Genomic DNA, 22129 nt, shown 5'->3' with positions numbered 1-22129 from the left:
TTTTATACCCTGAGTAGAGATGAATTATCGAGATGGGTTTAATACCCATCAGCGTAATGAAGTTTAGTCTTTTCATTTGATTGCAAAATTGAGGAACAAGTGACTGCATGTGGAAATACTGATTATTTTCAAAAAGACCAAGCTGCACCAATGTCTGAATAACTACATAACTCATAATCCAAGCTTTCTTATCCTGTAGATATTCTCGTGTGTGCTCCATATGGATTTGCTTTCTCACATACGACTACCACCTGAACCCCTTTGTCCAAATCTATAAGATAAATGCAGTCTCCATAAACAGTATTGCCTATTCTTTCAGCAGATTGCCAATAATAGAAGATTCAAGGTTCTGTGTAAAATGTGACTGTGGCAGTGCTGTGAAATGTTACCATTTAACCCTGTGCCAGTTCTGTGATATTCTTTAACATTTTCTGTCACAAAATTCCATCCTCATCCTTGAGGTAAAAGTGGGTTTTCTTTTCTGTGTGTAATTCTCCTTAAGTGTGTGAGAGGGAGTGTAACTCAGCTATTCCTCTAGCTGTATACACATCCATAAATCATTAATAAAGCAAAAATATAAATGATCTGCATTACCCAACAGAAGACACTTAATTTACTTCCAGTTATTTACAATTCATTTCTTCACTTAAAGTGATGATTACCTTGGAACATGTTCCTGTTTGGAACAGAGTGCAGACATAGCCATTTGCCACTGAGGTTTTTACAGTGCTGCATTAAGTATTTACGTTGCTTGTGTAAGCTTTCTTTAACAATATCTGCACATAATATGCAGGGAGTTTGTGGTATTTTCATTTCACTACAAAGCTATAAACTTAATAATTAACATCAGCACCATTTTTACTGTCAATCTAAACTGAACAGGGGACAATGTTTTGTGAACAGCTTTGCAAAGACAAAAGACAAACTGAAAGTTCTATTAACATCGTATCTTTACTAGTTAACATTCCTTTCTCTGGTCAGAGGTTGAAGTTTCAACTAAATATTCTGAAGAAAGTATGGTAGCGTATACGAGCAACTAGCCATTTAAAAAGGTTTCATTTCCTAACATTCTACTGCATAAATTTCACTTCCTTCCCCAATATTTGAGCAGAGTGGAAAAGATGTTAATGACAAATCAATGCGTCTCTTGCAGATGAATCACAAAACCGAAAGATGTCATCATTTAGCAAAACACTTGTTGCTTTCTCCCTTTTTCTTTTAAAGGTCCTTTAAAATAGACCAGTTTTAACAGAGAAAGCTTTATTAATAATTACAATGGACAGTTTTGTTGCAGAATTCCTTCAGCCATTACAAAGGTCTTCAGTTGTCTCTGAGCTAATTGTACTTAACAGCCAGGAATCAAGCTTGTTGTGCTGTAAATTCACCAATCTGTAAAGTCACTTCAGTCTGAGTTGGTCCTCGATGTGTGCTTTAAAATAGCATGACACACTACTTTTTTAACCAACCAGCATGCCTCTTGCAATGTACACTGTCTGGTGCAGCAAATTTGTTACAAAAACATGGCTGCATTTGGCAATATTACCTGCAGCACAGATGATGCTACAGCACTAATCCATCACATTGGGTGTAGTTACTTTTTCTTCCTTTTTAAATTATGAGTCCTGTAGACAAATGGGTCAACTGAGACTGCATTGAAGGAAAGTGGCTTGAACCCAGCCATGGTTTCATAGGAGTGTGAAAATGTTGTCAGTATATGGTTCAGTTTGGTAAAAATTGTCCCTCAGTATAGGATGGATGTTTTCATGTATGTTCTATCTGTAAGAGAACAAAAGCAATTAGAGTGCATCAGAAAAGTAAAGAATTAAAATTTAAAATTGGATGGGGGGCATGAAGTCTGAGAACAGGAATGTGAAAATGGAGGAATGAGAATTCAGCCCTTCATCCAAATTCTGTTTTAGTGGTCAAACTGGCCATGTTTTCATTTCCGTTACAAGACTGAATCTTCTGTCAATTGAATCCACTTCCCTTTTAAATGTTTTGATTTAATTGCTGACTGATCTACTCAATAAGTAAATGATTTGCTCCACAGGATAGTGGAGTAAAAAGCATGAGCAGTGTTACAACTGAATGTCACCTTGGAAGAGTTGCATTACTAGAGGATGGCACTCTCTCTTGTCCTTGGTTATGATCTAGCTAAGGGTTCCCACCCAATGAGAATTCCAGGACTTTTTTTTCCCCAGTTGTTACTCCAAATATGGATCAACAAAGGGAACCTGCCAATCACTCACTCGGTCAGCTCCAGTTTCCTCCTCCAATTAAATTCATTTGTACATAATCTTGGCACAGCCCTGAGCAATCATCCAGTTAATTGCCAATTCTGCTTTATTTCACCTCTGGGTCATTGGTTTACTTCACCTCCCCCACCACCAGTGAATCCCAATCCATACCTCAAGGGTTGAACTCACTAATGGTCTATTCACCAGTCTCGCTACCTCCATTATTAACGAATCTCAGCCAATTCAGACATTCGGGCCCTCCCTCCTCTTCAACATTACATATAATTAAATAGAAGATACAGGCGATTCGGATCAACTAGTCTGTGTTGGTGCTTATACTCCACAGGAATCTTCTCCCATTCCAGCTACCAAATCATTAGCCTTTCAGCATATCTTCCTATTCCCCATTCTTCCAATACTCATCTAGTTTCCTTTCAAAAGCATCAAAGCTATTTGTCCCAACCATTTCTAGTGGTAGTAATTTCCACATTTTAACTACTGAGTAAAGAAATTTCTCCTTGTTTTCCTACTGGATTTATTAATAACTATGTTGTATTTATGGCTCCTTGTTTTGGATTCTCTCTCAAGTGGAAACATTCTCTCCAAATCTACCCTGTCCAATCTTTTCATAATTTTAAAGACCACTAAATCTTCTCTTTTCTAAGGAAAAATGCCAACCTTTTCAATCTTTCCTGATAGCTGTAATCTCTCAGTTCTGGTATTATCCTTGTAAATCTTGATTGCACTTTCTCCAATGCTTCAATGTCCTGTTCATAAGTATGGAGACTTGAACAGTGCATTGTGCTCTAAGTGCAGCCTGGCCAGGATCCTTTCCAAGTTTAACCAGTCCCTATCATGCTCTGCTTGAACCCTACGTACCAGCTAATCAACTTCAATATCTTCATCTCCAGTCTTCTAATGTGTTGCTCTACCCTTTCCGCAAGCATTTGTACTTGAACATATGCTGCATGTTTTTTGCACTGGATCACTGTCTGCTACCCGTTCCTTAATTTTCACCAACAGACACCTAGGCCTGCATTTTACAGCACCTCCTCCAATCCCCCAGCGTCGGAGGCCGTGGCGGGGTGGTGAGGGGCAGAAAATGCCTCTGGCAGAGGCCCGCCATGGGCCTTGATGCTGGAACGGCCTGACCTGATATTGCCGGCGGTAGCGAGGCCTCGTGGTGGCCCCCCAACACCGCCACCCCACCCCACCTACCCCGGCCGCTTGGCAAAGGGACCAAAATTTAAATATTAAAAAAATGCAAATAAAGGAATTAATCACTTATGTGCTCCTGCCGTCCGTCCCACTCTGATATTGGTGCCGGTGTCCGGCACTCCCGCACCTTCAGATCTCCATCTGGAGATCCGTTGTGGGACACTGGTGGGGAGGGGAGAGCGGGTAAGTATTTCAGTGCGGGGATGGGTAGGGAGAGCGGGGTCAAACTAATCTGATTGGTGTAGGGGATGGTGGGGAAGATTAAAAATTAAAATTTGTGAATTTTGTAGGGGGGGGGGGGGGGAAGGTCAGATGCACAAAGTAAGCATTTTGTGGGGGCGGGGGGAAGAGGGCAAGGAATTAGATCTATGGTTGTTGGAGGGTTGGGAGACGGGCTAGATGAATTAATTTCATTTTTTAAAACTCATATCCCTTTAACATTTAAATGTAATGATAGGGCTCGATGCTCTTTAAAAATGGCATCGGCGCCTGCACAATGGTGTCTGACACCATTGCCAAGGATGGAGCGCCCACCCCCTACATGTCATCCGGGGCGGCAGTCCACCCCGGCCATGTAAATGAGCCGCCGCATTCAATAGCGCGGCACCTCTGCGATGTGCGGCCCGCATTAGCGGCCGCCATTTTTGGAGCTCGCCGCTGAAATCGGCGGCAACCTTATAAAATTCAGCGCCAAGTATTCAGTCGCTGCACTCCTGACTTCTAATTTTCTCCAAAAACTAGTTTCCACCCCTTTCTTTGTTCACAGAAACTCTTTTCTTTGACTTTTGGTTCCTTCCTCCACCAAGTTTTCTTCCTTTTGATGTTCACTTTTTCTGCTTTGTCTTGCTTTCTGCAATCCTAGACATTCTTTCACTTGTACACTCTATAAATGCAAGTTGTTACTGTCTTATAATCATTACTTCAAAGACTAGTGCCATGCGTTTCTTAATCTTTCCCTTTGGTGGGGATTGAACCCTTTACCATGCTGTCACCAAAGTCATCAATAAAGGCCTGGTGAAGTAAATTTGTTTCTTTAGGCTTGGTTGAAAATATGCTTATGCATCCATTCCAAGTTGACAAGTTACTCAAACTGTCTTAATAAGCTGGCTTTAAGGCAAATAAAATCTTTTGACTTGTTTTGTACAGCTGCACACAGTTCATTACACTTCACTCAATAGCTGATTACTCTAGTTTTATTCAAGGAAATTGTTAACAATTTTCTTTTTGTACTGCATTCATCTGTGTCATTTGGATATATTTTAATTGTATCCCTGTTTTGGATAAAATGAAGTCTGCTGCCCAATGTGCAAGCAGTTACCTTTATAGTAATCCAGAGGGCTTGTGTTCATATGTCTTTATATAGATCAGGTTATTACTAAGACAAAGTCTAATATTCTATTATTTCTTTTATATTCTAGTTAAATGGAAATTTATTGTGTCAAACATATTCTAATTCTTTAAGGAAATGTTGCAATTTTTTATTTTGGTTGAAGTGAACTTCTTTCAGAAGCCTCCTCTAGATCTATCTCACTGTGCCTTCAGTTTCTGGCTTTCCCCATCTAACCTCAGTTACTCCCTACCACTGTCCTGCTTGACATCCTTGTCAATGGGGACACTATATAAGTTCGCTTGTTGTTGCCTATCTCTACTTTCAGATTTGTTTTCAGTGGTCAAATCCCTTGTTATACTGTCTCCAGTGTCCATTCTTCCCTCCTCTCTGATCCCACATTCAGTGCTGCCCCAGGTAATTAGATGCCGTCAAACTAGCACTAGTTGGTATGTTTCACTGGATCAGAAACCTGGCAATTTATCTGTCTGTGCCTGAAATGATCAATTATTAAGTTCTTGGGGAATTCAAGCTTCTCATCCACTCACCATCTACATCCAGGCCAGTCTATTAATTTGAGTATTATCTATATGTTTCCTCTTTCCTTTCCTTTCCATTTTTTGCCCAAAATTTGAATTTTATTGGGGCCAATTTCTCACTCTTGGTCCTATCACGTTGATTTTCAAGGCAGCAATTGCAAGTGCGGTTCTTCCTCTTCCCTCCCTATCCCCCACCCCTTACATCACTAGGCGAGATCACCTCCACTGGACTTCTCCTATTCCTATCCCTCTGGAATTAACTTGAACGCCTGGGGTGCTCACCTAAAATATAAGTTAGGCTCCTGATTAGCATATTCAAGGGGCCTAACATTTGGGACCCCTATGTCAAATCAGGTTAAAAATTAGAAAAATGTGCCATCCATACTCTGCTCAATTTTTCCAGTTCTACGACGCCCTATCAGGGGTCCTTCTAAGGATCACCAAAGATCATTGATAATCAGGCAATTTTTTTTTCTCTCACTTGTCTTAATATGGTGCTAGGAGGAGCAAGAATGTTTTTCTTGGATCCACAGTGATACTGTGGGCTGTTGCTAACCCATGCTCACTCGATGCTGTGCTCCCCATTTCTGAGCACTTTGGAAGGCCCTGACTGGCATCCAGAACTCGCCAATATTATGGTGAGGTCTGGATGCCGAATTCAGAGTGAGGCTCAGGCCTCCATCTTTGGGCATGCATTCCAGAGACATGGCCGATTATTGTGCCGCATCCTAGTCATGAGAGTTGTTTTTCCTAAGTTGGCTGTTTAAACCTCCTCCACTCAATACGCCCTCCATTCTACCATCATAAGACACCATGTTCAGTGGTATCGCACGTTTACTGTATCTACTTATTTTAGATTGAGACTTGAGGCACCACAACTGTGTCAGATAGAGAGAGCACTCACCATGAGGTAGTATCATAGATGCATCGGCACTATAATATGGGACTTCAGCAGGCAAATCTTTTAGTTAAATAGGATGGATTGTATTTTTACCTGTACTGATCACTGTTTTGCGCAGTAAATATGGACCATGGCCTTTTATTACATTTAATATTGTGTGTCTCCCATAACTCTAACACACCAACAAATACGTAAACTTTTTCCAATGGTACTTTATTAAAAATAGATGGGCTTAACTATTGGGAAGGGGTAAGATTATGCATGTCAGTAGCCAATATCAGGTAGTAGGCTTGAATGGTCATTGTGCTTCAGGCCACGGTGCCTGCATTATTATGAAGCTGAGAAACGATTGGGTCAATAGCTCTAGTGTAAATGGAGCTCAGCTGCCCCTCCACATTAGAGAAGAGTGCCATGTAGCTTTGATGCAATGAAAACATGTATGCAAAAGGGAAACTGTATACAATGCTTCAAATGGAAATTGAGACTATACAAAAATTGCAGATTTATCCAGACACTGTGCAGTGTGACAGCCCTGGCCGGGCAGAACCCCCCATCCTCTCTCCACGCCACCACCCCCCCCCCCCCCCCAGATCATATCAGGGCACCCCGTTAGTCCACAGATCCCTGTTTAGAAACCCATGATGTAAATGAATTAGTAAGCAAGTATTCATTTCATTTGTGCAATGTCTTTCCCAAATCTCCTCATTCTATGAAACCTGCAAATGAAAAATTGAGTTTGTTAAATTATCAAGCACAACAGTTCTTTTGTGCAGTTTAATGAAGTTACAGCTATCATTTCATACTGTCTTTCAACATAAAACTTTTACAGTAAATAAAAACATTAAAAGCTGTACAGAATCCTGATTCAATCTTAATTCTAAAGCCACTGTTTAGTTAATTAAGAACAGGAAAAAGCTAATTAGTAACTGAGTGCTTTGTGACTTTGCAGTGATTTAGAGCCTACAATATGATCTAAGGAGCAGGAAGGATATAAACAAGAATAGCAATCAGGAAGAATACGGAATGGGAATTCTCCAGAGTTTGGCTGCGCTTGGGAATTTTATGACGACAAAACTTCATTGATACTTTATAAGGAGAAGGCATAGTCATGAGCCTACCTTGGACATGCAGAAGAATAATCCACTCTGTGAGCTCAACCATTTAAGAATATATTGCCTTACGCTCTAAGACAACGATAAACCTTTTATTTTTGAATAAGCTTTGGGTCCCTAGAGTCACACGGGAAAATACTGTAAATGTGCAAACCACATTTGGAATTCCAGTGCTATCTTCCACCTCCAGTCAACCTTCCACTTTATGCAGCTCACTACCATCATCACCCACCACCCCCACTAACCCCGCTCCCTCGCGCCATCAACACCCCACCTGGAGAAACCTATTTACTTCTAAAATCACCGTGGAAAAATTCTACACTAAAGATGGTCCAGCAACACAATCCTCACACCTCTCTGGGCACAGGCTCAAGTCATGGCAGGAGCTGATGCTCTACCCTTCCAGCTGTATGTGTGAACACAGACAAACTTTGTCAGTTCGAGGTCTTTTTATGTCATGCAAATCAGTAAAACCTCTACTCTGCTGTTTATTTGATAAAAGACATTTAGTTGCACTATTCTGATTGCATTGTTTTAATTTATGCATTCATTGTTCACAATTAGTTTTGGCAATTTCTGACTGCTGTATGTGTGTGAATGTGTATACTTTTACATATAGATAAATACTTTTTTTTAAAAAAAAGAGTATTATGCATTTTAAATATGCACAGGCTGCTTAATGTTTGCAGCAAAAGCATGTCAAAGCTAAAACTGGGTAAAGGCTGTTCATCCGTGTGCTAAATGTGTTAATTGATTTTACAAAGAGCTAACACCACACCAGCACTTCAGCTGTATAGCTGCTGACTCCACAATCAGAGTAAAAGAACTCTCCAGAGATGAACCAAATAGAAAAGCAGCAGTCTTCCCAGCAGCACTAAGAAAAGTAGCTACAGCTAATTTCTGCAAGACAATCGCAGGAGATTTCGTAAAAGTTTCTTGAACAAAAGACATATTGTCCAAATAATGCCAAAATTTCCCACAATTGTCTGGAAGGAGGAAGGTATATAAGGCTGAATATTTTGAACAATGTGATATTGATGCCCTACTGCATTGGAATCCATAATATAATGAATGTTTGCAATATGTTTAACTCATCATTCATCACTGCAACTCTATAACTGGTTTTGATTCTGTATGTCTTCTGCCTACATAGGAATTTACAAATAATTGTGGGTTTTCGCTCTGCAATTTGCGCTAGCTGATATCAATATTGTTATCCAGAGAGTTATCATCGTCTGTCTCCTGCTCTGATGGTAACTATACTTATCTAGTTGATTTAATTGTCAGTACCCTTTGTTGATGTGTGGATATTTTTTCCTCTTCTGGAAAAAAGCACCATCTGTTGTGGCCTGATTTTATGAGGTTGGCACTAGTAATCTTCCATCCCATAAAGGTATCAGAAGCCAGTGAGAAGTTCATAGCCCACTTGATCACTCTCGAAGCATAGAAATGGTTCCAATGTGGCAGTGGCGAAATAAAGGGGATACCTGTTGCCCAAAATATGTGATGCTCTGTGCAGCCCCGCCTTTTAATGAACTGCTGCCTCAGAGTAATGTACACTTGGGATAGTTTGACCAATAGGAAAGTTCCCCACTCCGCCCCCACCACCACCCCCGAAGGCGTCTGTGTGGATTGATAAAGAGATCTTTAGAGCAACAGTGGAGGCTTCGGGGAAACTGTCCAAAATCACAGGGCAGTTTCAAATGGGTAACGGCTGATTCCAAGTTCATCGCTTTCATAATCCTACAGACATTTGTTTTGGCATTGTACACATGCCAAAAACAAAACTGGAAAGATGTCCTGACCCAGAATCTCTAAATATAATTTTCTATGATTTGACTCCGTCACCTTTTTCCTGCAGAGCTTCTGTTAGTAGAAAATAGTAAGTTTGCCTCTCGTCTGTATTTCTTTCAAAATCGTTAAATGTATACTTTTAAAACTGCACAAGTTCAATGGGCCAAATTGCTTTCTTCTGTGGTGTAATTTCTGAAGGACATTACTCACAGCAATCAAAGGAAACCATCCTATCCTCAGAGAAATCTTTCTAAATGAATTCATTTGGTTTGGTCTGTCAATCACTCCAATGTTGTAACTATTCAAAATACCCAAAGCCTTACTAATATCACCTGATGCAGAACTTTGTCCCACAGCATTATAATTTTTCTTTTCTAAGTGTGGTCCTGTTTCCCCCATAATAATTATCTGTCTCATTAATGTTAACTGCTTACTGGAGTACAGTTCTTGCAGGTGGGGGCAGTGGAGGAGGAATTACTGGTTGGGAATTAGGAGTAAGTGTCCTAGCCTATGGTGTGGGAGAAAATGGGGGAGGGAAAATCATCTCTCCATTTCTGTGACCCCAGTCAATTGTAACATTGTCCCGACTAAGATTAGTATCAACGGAAACTCAGGAACTAACTTGGAATCTTCCTGTGTTGTACACTAAGTTGCTCACATGATAAACTCTCTGAAGCATTCAGGGAATTAAGTGTTATATTGTTAAGATCACTGTCTCTGTCTTTTACCGAATTCAAAAGGGTAACTATTTTAGACATAGTACCACAACACAGCCACCCCAATTCTCCAGTCTATGTTCCCTGTGAGTACAGCTCCCCAGTGGGATTGTGCAATAACTAAATCATCCAATATATCTCCATTTTCTGCATTGTCTTTTTTGTAAGAGAATTGCTCATAGCATCAGATAGAGTGAAACTATGATGTAAAATAGTATCTGAGCCTCCTACTTCTGTCCTCATGTCACTGTGAAGTGGATGAGGATTAAATGGTGACTTTAAAAATTTGCGATGAGCAAATATTTTGTGATGTCAATTAATTTGATTTGTTTTTGTTTTGACTGAACTTGATCCCTATTTCTTTCCACTTGCAAACACCGATAAAGCAAGGATACAGTATTTATTAAAGATCAAGTTAATGCTTCATTTGTAAATTATTAATGTGATATCAATCTGTCATTATTCAAATAGAATATAGTCTTAATTAGCATCTTGAATAGCAGCTTCCACCAGGGAATGCTAGTTAAAAAAAACTTTTTAAATTCAAAGGGGGGATTTTATGTAGGCGATGGGGGTCTTGGCCACTGGCTGAAGAGCTGATGAGCCGAGCCCCATATCACTTTCTTTGGGGAAGGCCCGCCACCTAACATGCCAACTAGGCACTTAAGTGGACAGCGGCAGGCCTTCCCCTATCTGATGCTCTATGAGCTTACTGACGCAATTGTCTTACAAAAAAGACAAAGACAGCGATCTTAACAATACAATACTTAATTACCTGAATGTTTCAGAGAGTTTATCATGTGAACAACTTAGTGTACGGTGACGGAAGTCCCGCCGGCTGAGAGCTCTTTTACTGAGCAGCGCTACCGCGGATGCAGTGGCTGCTGCCAGTAATGCATTCACACGAGGCCTAGGATCGTCGAGGGACCCAGCCACAGCTGAATCTCAGCGGCCCTCCCCCCCCCCAACCCCCATCCCAATGACAGGTCCTTTGATCGGCACTTAACTGCCTTTAAACAAGGGCCCTCCCCCAGAGCTGGAAAGCAACCTGCACAGGCTTGCTTGGCATGCTCCCTGTGTGGTGACCGGCCTGTCTGCCACTGGGCTAATACCAGCGGAGGTGGGATGAGGCCCTTAATTGGGTATTAATTGCCCACTTAAGGGTCTCAACTGGCGGCAGGACGTGAAGGCCGTACTTGGGCCTTCCCACCATGACCTTAACTGGGGTGGAAGCATGAAGGTGGCTGGGTGCCCAGCCACCACCATCCTCCCTGATTAAATTCTCTCCCCGCCTCCAAACGTGCTCTGGGGGAGAGCATAAAATATCCCCCAAGTGTTGTCCTGTCAGGACAACAGCTAAATCTCAATTCTATGGGTGTGCTGATGGGAGATGAGCCTGATCCTTGGATATACATATATGGCGTCACATATTGCACTGAAGGTCAGGTGAGGCAGATAGAAGGGCTCCCTTCACTGTCAGATGCTTAGTAGCCAGATCTCACAGTCTCAAATAGATTCAAAGTGACCCAGAAGGCTTGCTACTATTGAAGTCTGTAAGTATCTCTGTTTTCCCAGTGTTGGGGTTAATATTGCTAGATGTCAAGGTGGTTTTCAGTGCGTCTTCAGAGCATTTCATCTGCCTATCTCTGCTGCTATTTCCAGACTGCAGCTCACCGTAGACCATTACTTTGGGAATTCTATAATAGGGCAACTGAACCTTTTCGATCGTGACCTCAAATCCAGTTGGATTGCAGTGCTTAAGGACCTCGATGTTAGACACTCTATTCCTGCCACTTGTTGCCTGTGATATGTCATAGAAAGCACAAATGGAAAAGATCAAGTTGTGTGATGTGATGGTAGCAAATCCACAACTCCAATCCATATAGTACGACAGTGAGGCCAACAAATTGGTACATAGTAACTCTGATTGGCAGATTAACCCATTTGAGTTTGCTAAATGGCACAGACTGTCCTGCAAATCTGCTGTGTGATATGGGCATTGATTATGGTGAGAGAATGCTACTCGGGTAGCAGACTATGTCCGTGACCTTAAGTAGTATGCACTGATTGTGACCTGATGACCAGGTATGGACTGGACATGCAGTCTTCGTAAAGTTGATTGTGCTGTTTGAGCAAAGCAGTCATATAAAATCATAGAATGGTTACAGCACAGAAGGAGGCTATTCGGCCTATCGTGTCTGTGCCAGCTCTCTACAAAAGCAACTCTGCTAGTCCCTTTCCCCATAGCCCTGCAATTTTTTCCTCTTCAGGTGCTTATCCAATTCCCTTTTCAAAGCCATGATTAAATCTGCCTCCACCAGGCTCTCAGGCAATGCATTTCAGATCCGAACCACTCACCACATAAAAAAGTACTTCCTCATGTTGGCATTGGTTCTTTTGCCATTCACAATAAATCGGTGTCCTTTGGTTTTCAAAGCCTCTGCCAAAGTGAACATTTTCTCCCTATCTACTCTGTCTCGATTCCTCATGATTTTGAACCCCTCTATCAAAGCTCCTCCCAACCAAGGAGGACCACAGCTTCTCCAGCCTGTTCACATAACTGAAGTCTCTCATCCCTGGAATCATCTCGTGAATCTTTTCCGCACCGTCTCTAAAGCCTTCACAACCTTCCTAAAGTGTGGTGCCCAGTTTGGACATAATACTCCAGTTGAGACTGAACCAGTTTTTTTATAAAGGACCATCACCCGAGGTTAAAATGACTGGCCTGTAGTTGCCGCATTTACCCTTACACCCTTTTTTGAATAAGATAGCAGGTGAGGATATTCCAACTGTTATCTGAATGCTTTGCTCATACTGTTTACTCGCCAACAATCATAGGCAAAAACCAAGTCATGAATGGCTATCTGCATTGCTTTTGTTTTGGCATGCAGCCAATGAAGGTTGAAGATGCTGATATCTGCACAGTTCTTTGACACCCAGAGCAGAACCATAGCATACAGCATGCTGAACAAGGTTGAAGCAAAAACACAACCTCAGTTGATGCCTTTGGAGCCGACAAATGGTAATGAAATGGAGCCATGGTCTATCAACTCAGGCCATCATAATGACATTTAAATGCTGAACAATATTCACAAATCTACCAGCGCACCCGAACTTTAGAAAAATCTCACAAAGTGCATCATGATTCACAAATTGGGATGCTTTGGTCAAGTTAACAAAAGCCACAGATATTCTGGTGCTTTTCCCTGCATTCTTCCTGAATTGGGCGGGCTGAGAAAATCTTGCCAGACCAGTCCGAAAGCCACATTAAATTCTAAGAGTTTTTCTGCTACTTGATTATTTTCTCGACAGAAAATGACACAACGCATACAAAAAGAAAGCTGTAAAGGTAATCTGATCAATCAATCCCACCCAATCCTGACACAAAACAAAAAACATGCCACTCAAGCATAACACAAGCAAATTAGTGAAATGCTGGTGAATATTTTGTAATTCAGTCTTCTAATTATCAGCAAGAAAGTTCACAATTAAGTCCTGCACCATTGGTAGTCACCCAACTTTAGGGGTGGGCAGTGAGGGCTAATAGCCAATGCTTTTGCCACTGATACAAAGCTTCAAGCTTCAAACCCAAGTGGGTTATTTATTATGACTTCCACTGTAAAGTTAGGAAAGGCGTTCTGGGACACTGCTAACCTAACTGACAGCGGTTCGGGAATATCCACTTCTACCTCCTTCCCAAGATCCACAAACAGCACTGCCCTGGTAGACCCATTATTTCAGCCTGTTCTTGCCCAATAGAATGAATTTCTTCCCATCTGAACTCTCTTTTCTCCCCTGTCCAGTCCCTTCCCACCTACATCTGCAACTCTTCCGATGCCCTCAGCCACTTTAACAGCTTCCTGGCCCTAACCATATGCCTTTCACCATAGATGTCCTGTCCCTCTACACCTCCATCCCCCATCAGGACAGCCTTCCTTAAACAGAGGCCCAGACAGTCCTCATCCACCACCATCCTCCTCTGCCTGGCTAAAGTTGTCCTCGCAATGAACAACTTCTTTTAACTCCACTCACTTCCCCCAAATAAAAGGCATTGCTATGGGAACCAGCTATGCCTACCTTTTCAACATTCAACATTCTTTGTTCCATTCATACTAGGATCCCCTCCCTCACCGTTATTTTTGATACATTGATGACCATTGGTGCCATTTCCTACTCTCTTCCCAAACTGGAACTGGAAAATGTCATCAACTTTGCTTCCAATTTCCATCCTTCCTTCACCTTCGCATGGTGCATCTCTGACTCTTCCCTTCCTTGACTTCTCTGTCTCCATTTCTGAGGATAGGTTACCAACCAATATTCATTATAAGCTCACTGACTCCCATAGCTACCTTGACTACAGAGACCTGAAACGTTAGCTCTGTTTCTCTCTCCACAGATGCTGCTTCAGCCTTACAGAACAATAATAGGGTCCCCATTTGTCTTCAGCTTCGAGCCCACCAGCCTTCATATTCAACAGATCATTTTCTGCCACCTCCATTATCCACTCCTCCATCTTCAGATTCCAAAGGGACTCTTCCCTCTGACACCCTGTCCGCTCTTGCATCACCCCAAGACACACTCCCCTTCCCATGCCACCTTCCCATGCAAGCGCAAAAGATGCAACTTCTGCCCTTCGCCACCTCTCTTCCCACTGCCCAGGGCCCTAAACACTCCTTCCAGGTTAAACAGTGATTGACTTCAATTTAATTTACTGTATTCATTGCTCAGAATGTAGTCCACTCTAAATTAGGGAGACCAAATGCAGATTAGGTGCTCACTTCGCTGAACTGTGTTATTCTGTCTGCAAACATGACTCCGAGCTTTCAGTTGCTTGCCATTTTAATTCCCTGTCTCACTCTCACTCTGATCTTCCTATCCTTGGCCTCCTGTGCTGTTCCAAGAAGCTCGAAGAGCATTTCACCTTTCAATTAGGCGCTTTACAAACCTTTGGACTCAACAATTTCAGATCTTAACTGCTGCTCCCATTGTTGTTTTGGACAGCAGGTGTTGGTCATTCTGTTGTTGCCATTTACAGATCCTCTAGACCCATCTTTTGTTTCTATACTTGCCCCATTACCACCCCCTTTTTGTCTTGAACCATCATCCTTTTTTGTTGCTTAATGAGTTCTGCCTGCCACCATATCACACACTTTCCCTTTTGGTCTTTCCTCCCCCACCCCTTTTATTCCCTGCCTCTGTACTTGTTATAAACTTGTAAATCTCTAATTTCTTCCACTTCTGACAACAGGTCATTGGCCTGAAATGTTACCTCGTTTCACTCTCCTCAGATGCTGTTTGACCTGCCATTTTCTGTTCATTCAGAAACACCAGATTAAGGCCACAAATGTCTCTCAGGGATGGGTGAGAGGAAACGATGTCCTGCAAAGTCCATGACTTTAGATTTTACCGACCAGTTTGGACAAATGACGGTTGCATAGTTGGTCAAGTCCATCTCTGGTACAGTTTGTTGGTGCTGCCACATATAACATGTACCACCTGGTAACACAATCTCCTAAAACAGGCAAAAAAAATGGAAGGCGGGGAACCTAATTCCAATTTAGGAAAAACTCTGGGAAATTCCTCTCTTGACTACTTGCAATGCTGCAGAAGACCATAATCCATAAATCCTTCTCAGCCCAACTAATCTGTAATTTACCCTTCATAACTGGAACAGTGCTCCTCTTTCAGTAACATGTTCAGAGAGAAACTCCCGGGAACCTGTACTTACCACATGCTGCCCTCATCTGTTGGAGCAGGTGGTGACTTTCTGTGAAAAGCAGTCATTCAAATACTTCCTGACATCTAAGTAAACTCTTTTCCTAAGGATTATTTTTCATCACCCCATTCCTATCTCCTGATCCCTCTCAAATAACCTATCCAAAAGGACAGAATCTAATCCCTTCATTAATTAAAAAAAATACCTTTTTAAGTCTGCTTCTCTAGTGAAACAGCCCCAAATTCTGGATCCCACCTTGATAACTTAAATTCTAAGCCTGGGTATTACTTTCGTTATCTTGCTGTGTATTTTCTCCAGGATCTCTAACATGACCATGTATGGGGACTAAAAGCAGACACAACGGGCTGAATTTTATTAGCGCTTGCACATCGTGGCGATGCGCTTTGAAGTCGGCGGCCTGCCTGCACTGAACGACCGCCGCAGAGGCCCCGCGATATTACGCACGAGGGCTCATTTAAATGGAGGGGACGGAGCAGCCGCCCCCGATGACGTAGATGACGTCTGGCACCACCACACAGGCGCCAGCACCATTTTTAAAGGGCTTCAAGCCCTTCAGGTAAATTTAAATGTTTAAAGCGCTGTCACAACACTTTTCATTCAAATAAAACATTAAAACATGGAGGCCCTTTCCCAACCCCCACAATGGTGTTTTAATTGTCTGATGTGATTGAAGTGTATTTTAGACCCAGCATGAGCTTTCCCCCCCTCCAACCTCAACACATTTGCCCTTCAACCCTTTCCCACCATTCCCACGGCCAATGATTATTGTTTTTCCCACATTCCCCCCACCCCCACCCGCCCTGCTAATTTGACTCCTTCCCCCCTCCCCACCAGTGTCTCATCTCGGAACTCCATATGGTAAATCCAGCCCAATACTTCAGGTGTGGCTATAGACATATCTTGCATATCTAACTACTGACTGGTCCTGCACCGGGAGGTGCCATTTTTTGGCTAAACACTAAACTGAGGCCATGTGTGTGAATCAGAGATTTTTCTGAGAGGTAAGGTGCTAAATAAATGAAAATATTTCCACCATACAGTGTTCAGAATGTGGGTTTTCTTTGCATCCAACAGTGTCCAAATATTGCCTTCATAACATTGAACGTTTGATTGTCCAAGTTTTTTCCAACAGGGCAAAGATGAATCGCTGTTGTAAAATGCCAAAATTAGAAAAAAGACTTTAACGATTAGTTTGAGCATTATTTTGAATGGTAGTGCCTTGGGGAGATTTTGTGCAAGTCCTTTTTTAAAGGAGGGGTATCAGTCACTGGCTGAATAAGTGCTCTGTATGCATTGTTTGAAGGTGACATGTCTGAAGCTTCCCAATGGTTCAGCAAGTTTATCCAGTGGAAAACTGAGTCATGCATTTCAAGATGGCTCCAGGTTTGATCCCAGCCATTGCTGATCTTAGCTGGGACAACTGGGGAACTACAATGAGGTTCTGCACTACTGGGTAAGGGAAGTGAAAACTGGTCACTGTTGTAGCTTCAGATCACTGTATTTTAGCAACCTTTGCATGTGCGTATCATGCAGGTCCAAATTGGGTTTGGCAGTGATGCCCCCACAATCTAATAGTACGCTTATGGTTACCATCAAGGCTCAAATAAAAATAATGTCTCATGATTTACCTAAGGGTGACCTTACCTCAGCAAGGAATGGGAGAATTTCAAGAGAGAAGCCGGGAAGAAATTTGGCAACAAAAGAAATGTTCACTAAAATTGCCAGGACCATTTTTTGTGTGCAAGAGAAAAACACCACCTCAAGTTTGTATAAGATAATTCACCTTTCTGTATTTGGGTCTTGAACGTGCTTGGTTTGGCTGAATAGACTTGCCGTGATACATGGCCTACTGACAATATACACTACTGACTCCTGAGTCCATGTATTCTTAAGAGTTTCATCAGCTGAGCACCATTCTCACAGCATCTGTATTTAGTCAATAAAATAATGTTCAGCACTTTTTATTTGCTACTCTGTGTACAAACTAATTTAGGAAACTGTGTTGATATAATGTGCAGCTGGGGATTTTGAAACAGCTTTTAGCTCTGTTTGTGAAATGGAGTCATTCCCAACAAAGGTAATCAAAATTAATGAAATCAGTCGTCAGTGCCAGCCCAGCAAAATTCTGAAGTTTGACACAGAGTAAAGAGAAATAATTAGATTTCACTGGTATAATGGATAAATAGTAGGAGGCCATTAAGGGGAAACATTCTGTGGTCAGCCACTGTCAGTACTGTTATAAACAGCATAAAAAGCTGCAACTGAGCTTGAACACAGATCCTGCATCACTCAACAAAATACAATGGGGACTGATAATTTGAAATGACTTTGTTTTTCCCCTCATTCTTCCAGGTCCATCACATCAGATTAAACACTGTGCTGTGGAGGTCCTTGAAATTCCGTAGAATCCATACCTTTTTTTAAACTCTTGCTTGGCAAGCCCTGGTTTATTCATTCTGCTCCTACCTCTCTCTGTGCTCTAACTTCAGCTAGGAAGGTGGCATAGCCTAGGCTACAGCACTCTCGATACTGTCAATGTTCCATTTATCGAGGCTTGCACATAAGATGAGTAGCTGAGGCCTATCTTCCCTCTCAGGTGGATGTAAAAGATCCCATAGCACTATTCAAAGATGGGCAGGGGAGTTCTCTTGGGTCCTGATGGACATTTATCCCACAATAAGATCACTTTTAAAAACCTAGTTATGTACCCCCCTGTTGTTTGTGGGTCCTTGTGCAAATTGGTGGTCATAGTGACTACATTTCTAAAGTACTTAATTGGCTATAAAAAAAACCTTTTAAATGCCCTGGATAGTGAAAGGTGCCATATCCTTCAAGAACTACTTCTCCCACAATGCCTTGCGTTTCATTCCTAGCGAAATACAGAACAACATTATGCTCATGCTTTGTACGTAGTTTATTCTGGCACATTTGATTGCCCAGGGCAGTTACCAAAGCTGTATTCTTCCATATAAGCTGATGGAACCCCATACTTTGTATTGTAAATGTTACCAGTTCTACATCCTGACCCTTTTTTTCCTTGACAGTCTCCGTCTCTTGAATTACCCAGGGCATAACTGTGTATAGGTGCTTTGTTACATAGCACAATCCACTATACTCAGTGCCCCAGTACAAAGGCATGCAGTTAAAAATATTTTTTCCCCTCCTAGTTTTTTCTTCCCTTTCCATTCCACTGTTCGGTGCAGATGAGAAATTGTGTCTAGCTATTATTTGCATCAGGTATTTTTTCTCTTCCATTTATCAATATTTGCCTTTCCTAAACTCCTTGTCCCCATTGGCCTTCAATGTGAAAAACAAAAGCCTGTTTTAATGCCTAATTCTCCCATAGACACAGAACAATTTGATGGTTTTAACCTCTTTATACGTTCCCATATTTCAGACAACTGTGTAAATATTGTCCCCGCCAATATTTTTAATATGAGCAGCACTGTTGGAGTTATAGTTGTTTAGCTGAAGGACTGTTAGTAGTATTTCACTTATATAATAATCACACTGTGCATTATATGACATAACATTCCTGTCATTCCAGAGCAGTGCATGCTTTGACTATAACAATGGCATAGGCAATGTACTACTTATATGAAATATTATATTTTGGTCCTGTATTAAATATGTTCATATGTTATATGGAACTGAAATCAAAATGTACTGAAATGCAAAGAGATGTAATTGAACATTGATCACATTTTTCTGACTATTCATCTCCATGAAGAAACCTAAACCTTGATATTTCTCCTCTCACTAAAGCCATATCGGGTACTGTTGTAATCTCCAGAGACCATCCTTTAGTTGGCACAATCCTATATTGAGGTTTGAGCAAAAATGCCTCCCAGATGATATTAACCTTTATACCACTAGCTTTTGTACTGTGGAGTTAAAAAATTGAGCTGCATTTTGGGTATAAAGCATAGATGCATGGAACTGGCACAGGCACTGTGGGCAGGAGTACAGGAGAGTATACCACAGGAGTACAGGAGAGTAAGGGCGGCAAGTGGTTAGCACCGCAGCCTCACAGCTCCAGTGACCCGGGTTCAATTCTGGGTACTACCTGTGTGGAGTTTGCAAGTTCTCCCTGTGTCTGTGTGGGTTCCCTCCGGGTGCTCCGGTTTCCTCCCACAGCCAAAAGACTTGCAGGTTGATAGGTAAATTGGCCATTATAAATTGACCCTAGTATAGGTCGGTGGTAGGGGAATATAGGGACAGGTGAGGATGTGGTAGGAATATGGGATTAGTGTAGGATTAGTATAAATGGGTGGTTAATGGTCGGCACAGACTCTGTGGGCCGAAGGGCCTGTTTCAGTGCTGTATCTCTAAATCTAAAAAAAAATCTAAAAGTATAACACAGGAGTACAGGTCTCCAACTGCCAGTGGGATCTTTTAATAATTGAGGGCAGTTGATTGAATGGTCCACATTTTTTAAATTGCTGAGAAATGAATTGCAGTACAGCAGCCTGTCAGAAGCATTCTTAAACACAACTTTAGAATACCACTGCAGACTTCATATTGGCTGCAATTCGAGTATTTCAAGACCATTTCTTCCAGATTGTCTTGCTACTTGCTGCAAAACTTGTATCAGTTCAGTCAGCAGGACTATATCACACATGCGGAATAGGTGCCGCATATCCATGTTGGAAAGTTGCAGGTTAATTTCAAGAATGGTTTACAGACTGGAAAAGCTGAGAACACAGTATCTTCTTTGCATTTGAAAGTGTCTAAAGTAACTCTTTTAATCAGTTTTGAAATTGCAACAATTTTGGGTTTAACTGACTTTAATACAATCAAAGCGACGGTCAGTAATATTCCGCTTAACAGACCCGACACAGTTGAACTCTTAAAGGCCACAGCTATTCATCACTAACTTAAGATTTCACTATGCAAATGTTTCAATTTAGCCATTCAAAAATTTGTGTAATTTGTTTAATAAATCTCAGGAGAAATTTAATATTTCAGATTCCAGGGTCATGCCCCAAGTCTGACAGTCAGTCCTTAATTTTGGAAAGTGATTGTGCATAAATGGAAACTGCTTAAAGTGTCCAATTTTGAGTAACTGAAGAACTACCAGTATTTCATGGCCTTATTTAATGATTCAGACTTTACATTTAAAACTAGATATAATCCATTTGTTGCAATTTGTGGTTATGGGTTACAAGCCGCTGCTGCAGTAACACTGGCTTACATTAATAGCAGGCTTAAAATTACTGTAGGCGATGTTATCTTTTGAGTGCTTGATACACTTGTATCCAATTTCTCTCTGCGCTAATTTAAGTGGCTTCAACTCAGTTGAAATAGGTTAACTCCCATAGTTCAGATGAAATTGATAGGAGTGTGTGAAGAAAGATCGCACAAGTCAGTAATTTTCAGGCTATTGCCTCTATTGCAGTTCAGAATCTCTGCCAAGTTTTTTTTAAATTCAAACTGCATAGGTGAACTAGCCTTCCCTAAACTGAGACTTAGAATTTAAACGATGCAGTGAACTGAAGTATCAGTATGTTTGCGTAATGCTGGGTTATGCCCACTGTTCAATCCAGATCTCTTTGGTGTTTTGTTTTGCCTGTCATAACATATCTTTTCGGTTGAAGCTATAAATTAGAGTTATTACAAGAATATAACACATACACAATCAAAAGTAAACCAGCAGATAAACAGTAATACACTACTTAATTTGCACCCCTACTTTAAAATCTTTCCAAAAAGCAAAATAGTAATCAAATTCTTAATGTCCTTGCATAATACCTCCACAAAGTTCAGTCTCAGCACTATAACCTGGAAATACTGTTGAAAGAATTGAACCAAGCTATGCCAAAAGCGGGATGCATTTATCCCTGGCTAAGAGCTCCAACCACAGCTGTCAATCAAACCAGATCAAAATGACTAATGGGAAATGCTTGCATTCAATGTTAATGAGCACTGATAACCACTGTTTGTTACCCATATATTTTTAAATGATCTGCTTCCTCATTTGACAAAATGGGGGGAAATTTTCACAGGAATTCTCCTGATCCACTACTGTAATCCGATGGCAGAGTTGCAGAAACCGCAGGGAAATGACACCAATCTCCTGCCCAAGTTACAGCAGGAGATTGGGAGAGCCCCCATGAAACATATCCCAGTATAACTCAGAGCATGACAGCCCCCCACTTTACTTTCATTTTTAGTCATTTTTTCTTCCTTTTTTTTTACATTCCTTTTTACATTTTTTACAATCTTTTTTTGCATTTATTTCATTTCATCTTAGTCTCACCCACTGTTTTTTTCAGGTTGTTTTTCTTCAGGTTTGCACTTGCTGCTGTTCAATATTCAGTATATTCACACCTAATCTGTACTAATGCTTTGTCTTTCAACACACCTTTAACATGTTGTTTGCCTTTGCTTCGTGACCTTTTGGTCAGCTATGTGGCCTGGTCCAATCTGCACCTTCTCCTTTGTTATCTCTTGCCCAACCCCCACCTCACTTGTTTATAATCTGTGACTTTTCTAATATTTGTCAGTTCCGAAGAAGGGTCACTGACCCGAAACGTTAACTCTGCTTC

At 41.4% G+C, this 22129-nt stretch overlaps 1 protein-coding gene across 2 annotated transcripts in view; it reads right to left on the bottom strand.

Annotated features, from left to right (window-relative positions):
• Positions 1 to 932: 932 nt before the first annotated feature.
• LOC137377723 (dachshund homolog 2-like) overlaps positions 933 to 22129 on the bottom strand; it is a 408325-nt gene continuing 387128 nt past the window's right edge. For both annotated transcript variants that reach the window (XM_068047687.1, XM_068047688.1), the window contains exon 8: positions 933 to 1776. In XM_068047687.1, coding sequence (XP_067903788.1) covers positions 1742 to 1776 — 35 coding nt within the window. In that variant the 3' untranslated portion in view covers positions 933 to 1741. The remainder of the gene's footprint in view (positions 1777 to 22129) is intronic.

This window comes from Heterodontus francisci, chromosome 15 (assembly GCF_036365525.1).
Source record: "Heterodontus francisci isolate sHetFra1 chromosome 15, sHetFra1.hap1, whole genome shotgun sequence".
Lineage (NCBI taxonomy): Eukaryota > Metazoa > Chordata > Chondrichthyes > Heterodontiformes > Heterodontidae > Heterodontus > Heterodontus francisci.
Note: the sequence above shows the minus strand (reverse complement) of the source record. Positions and strands in the feature narration are given on the sequence as shown.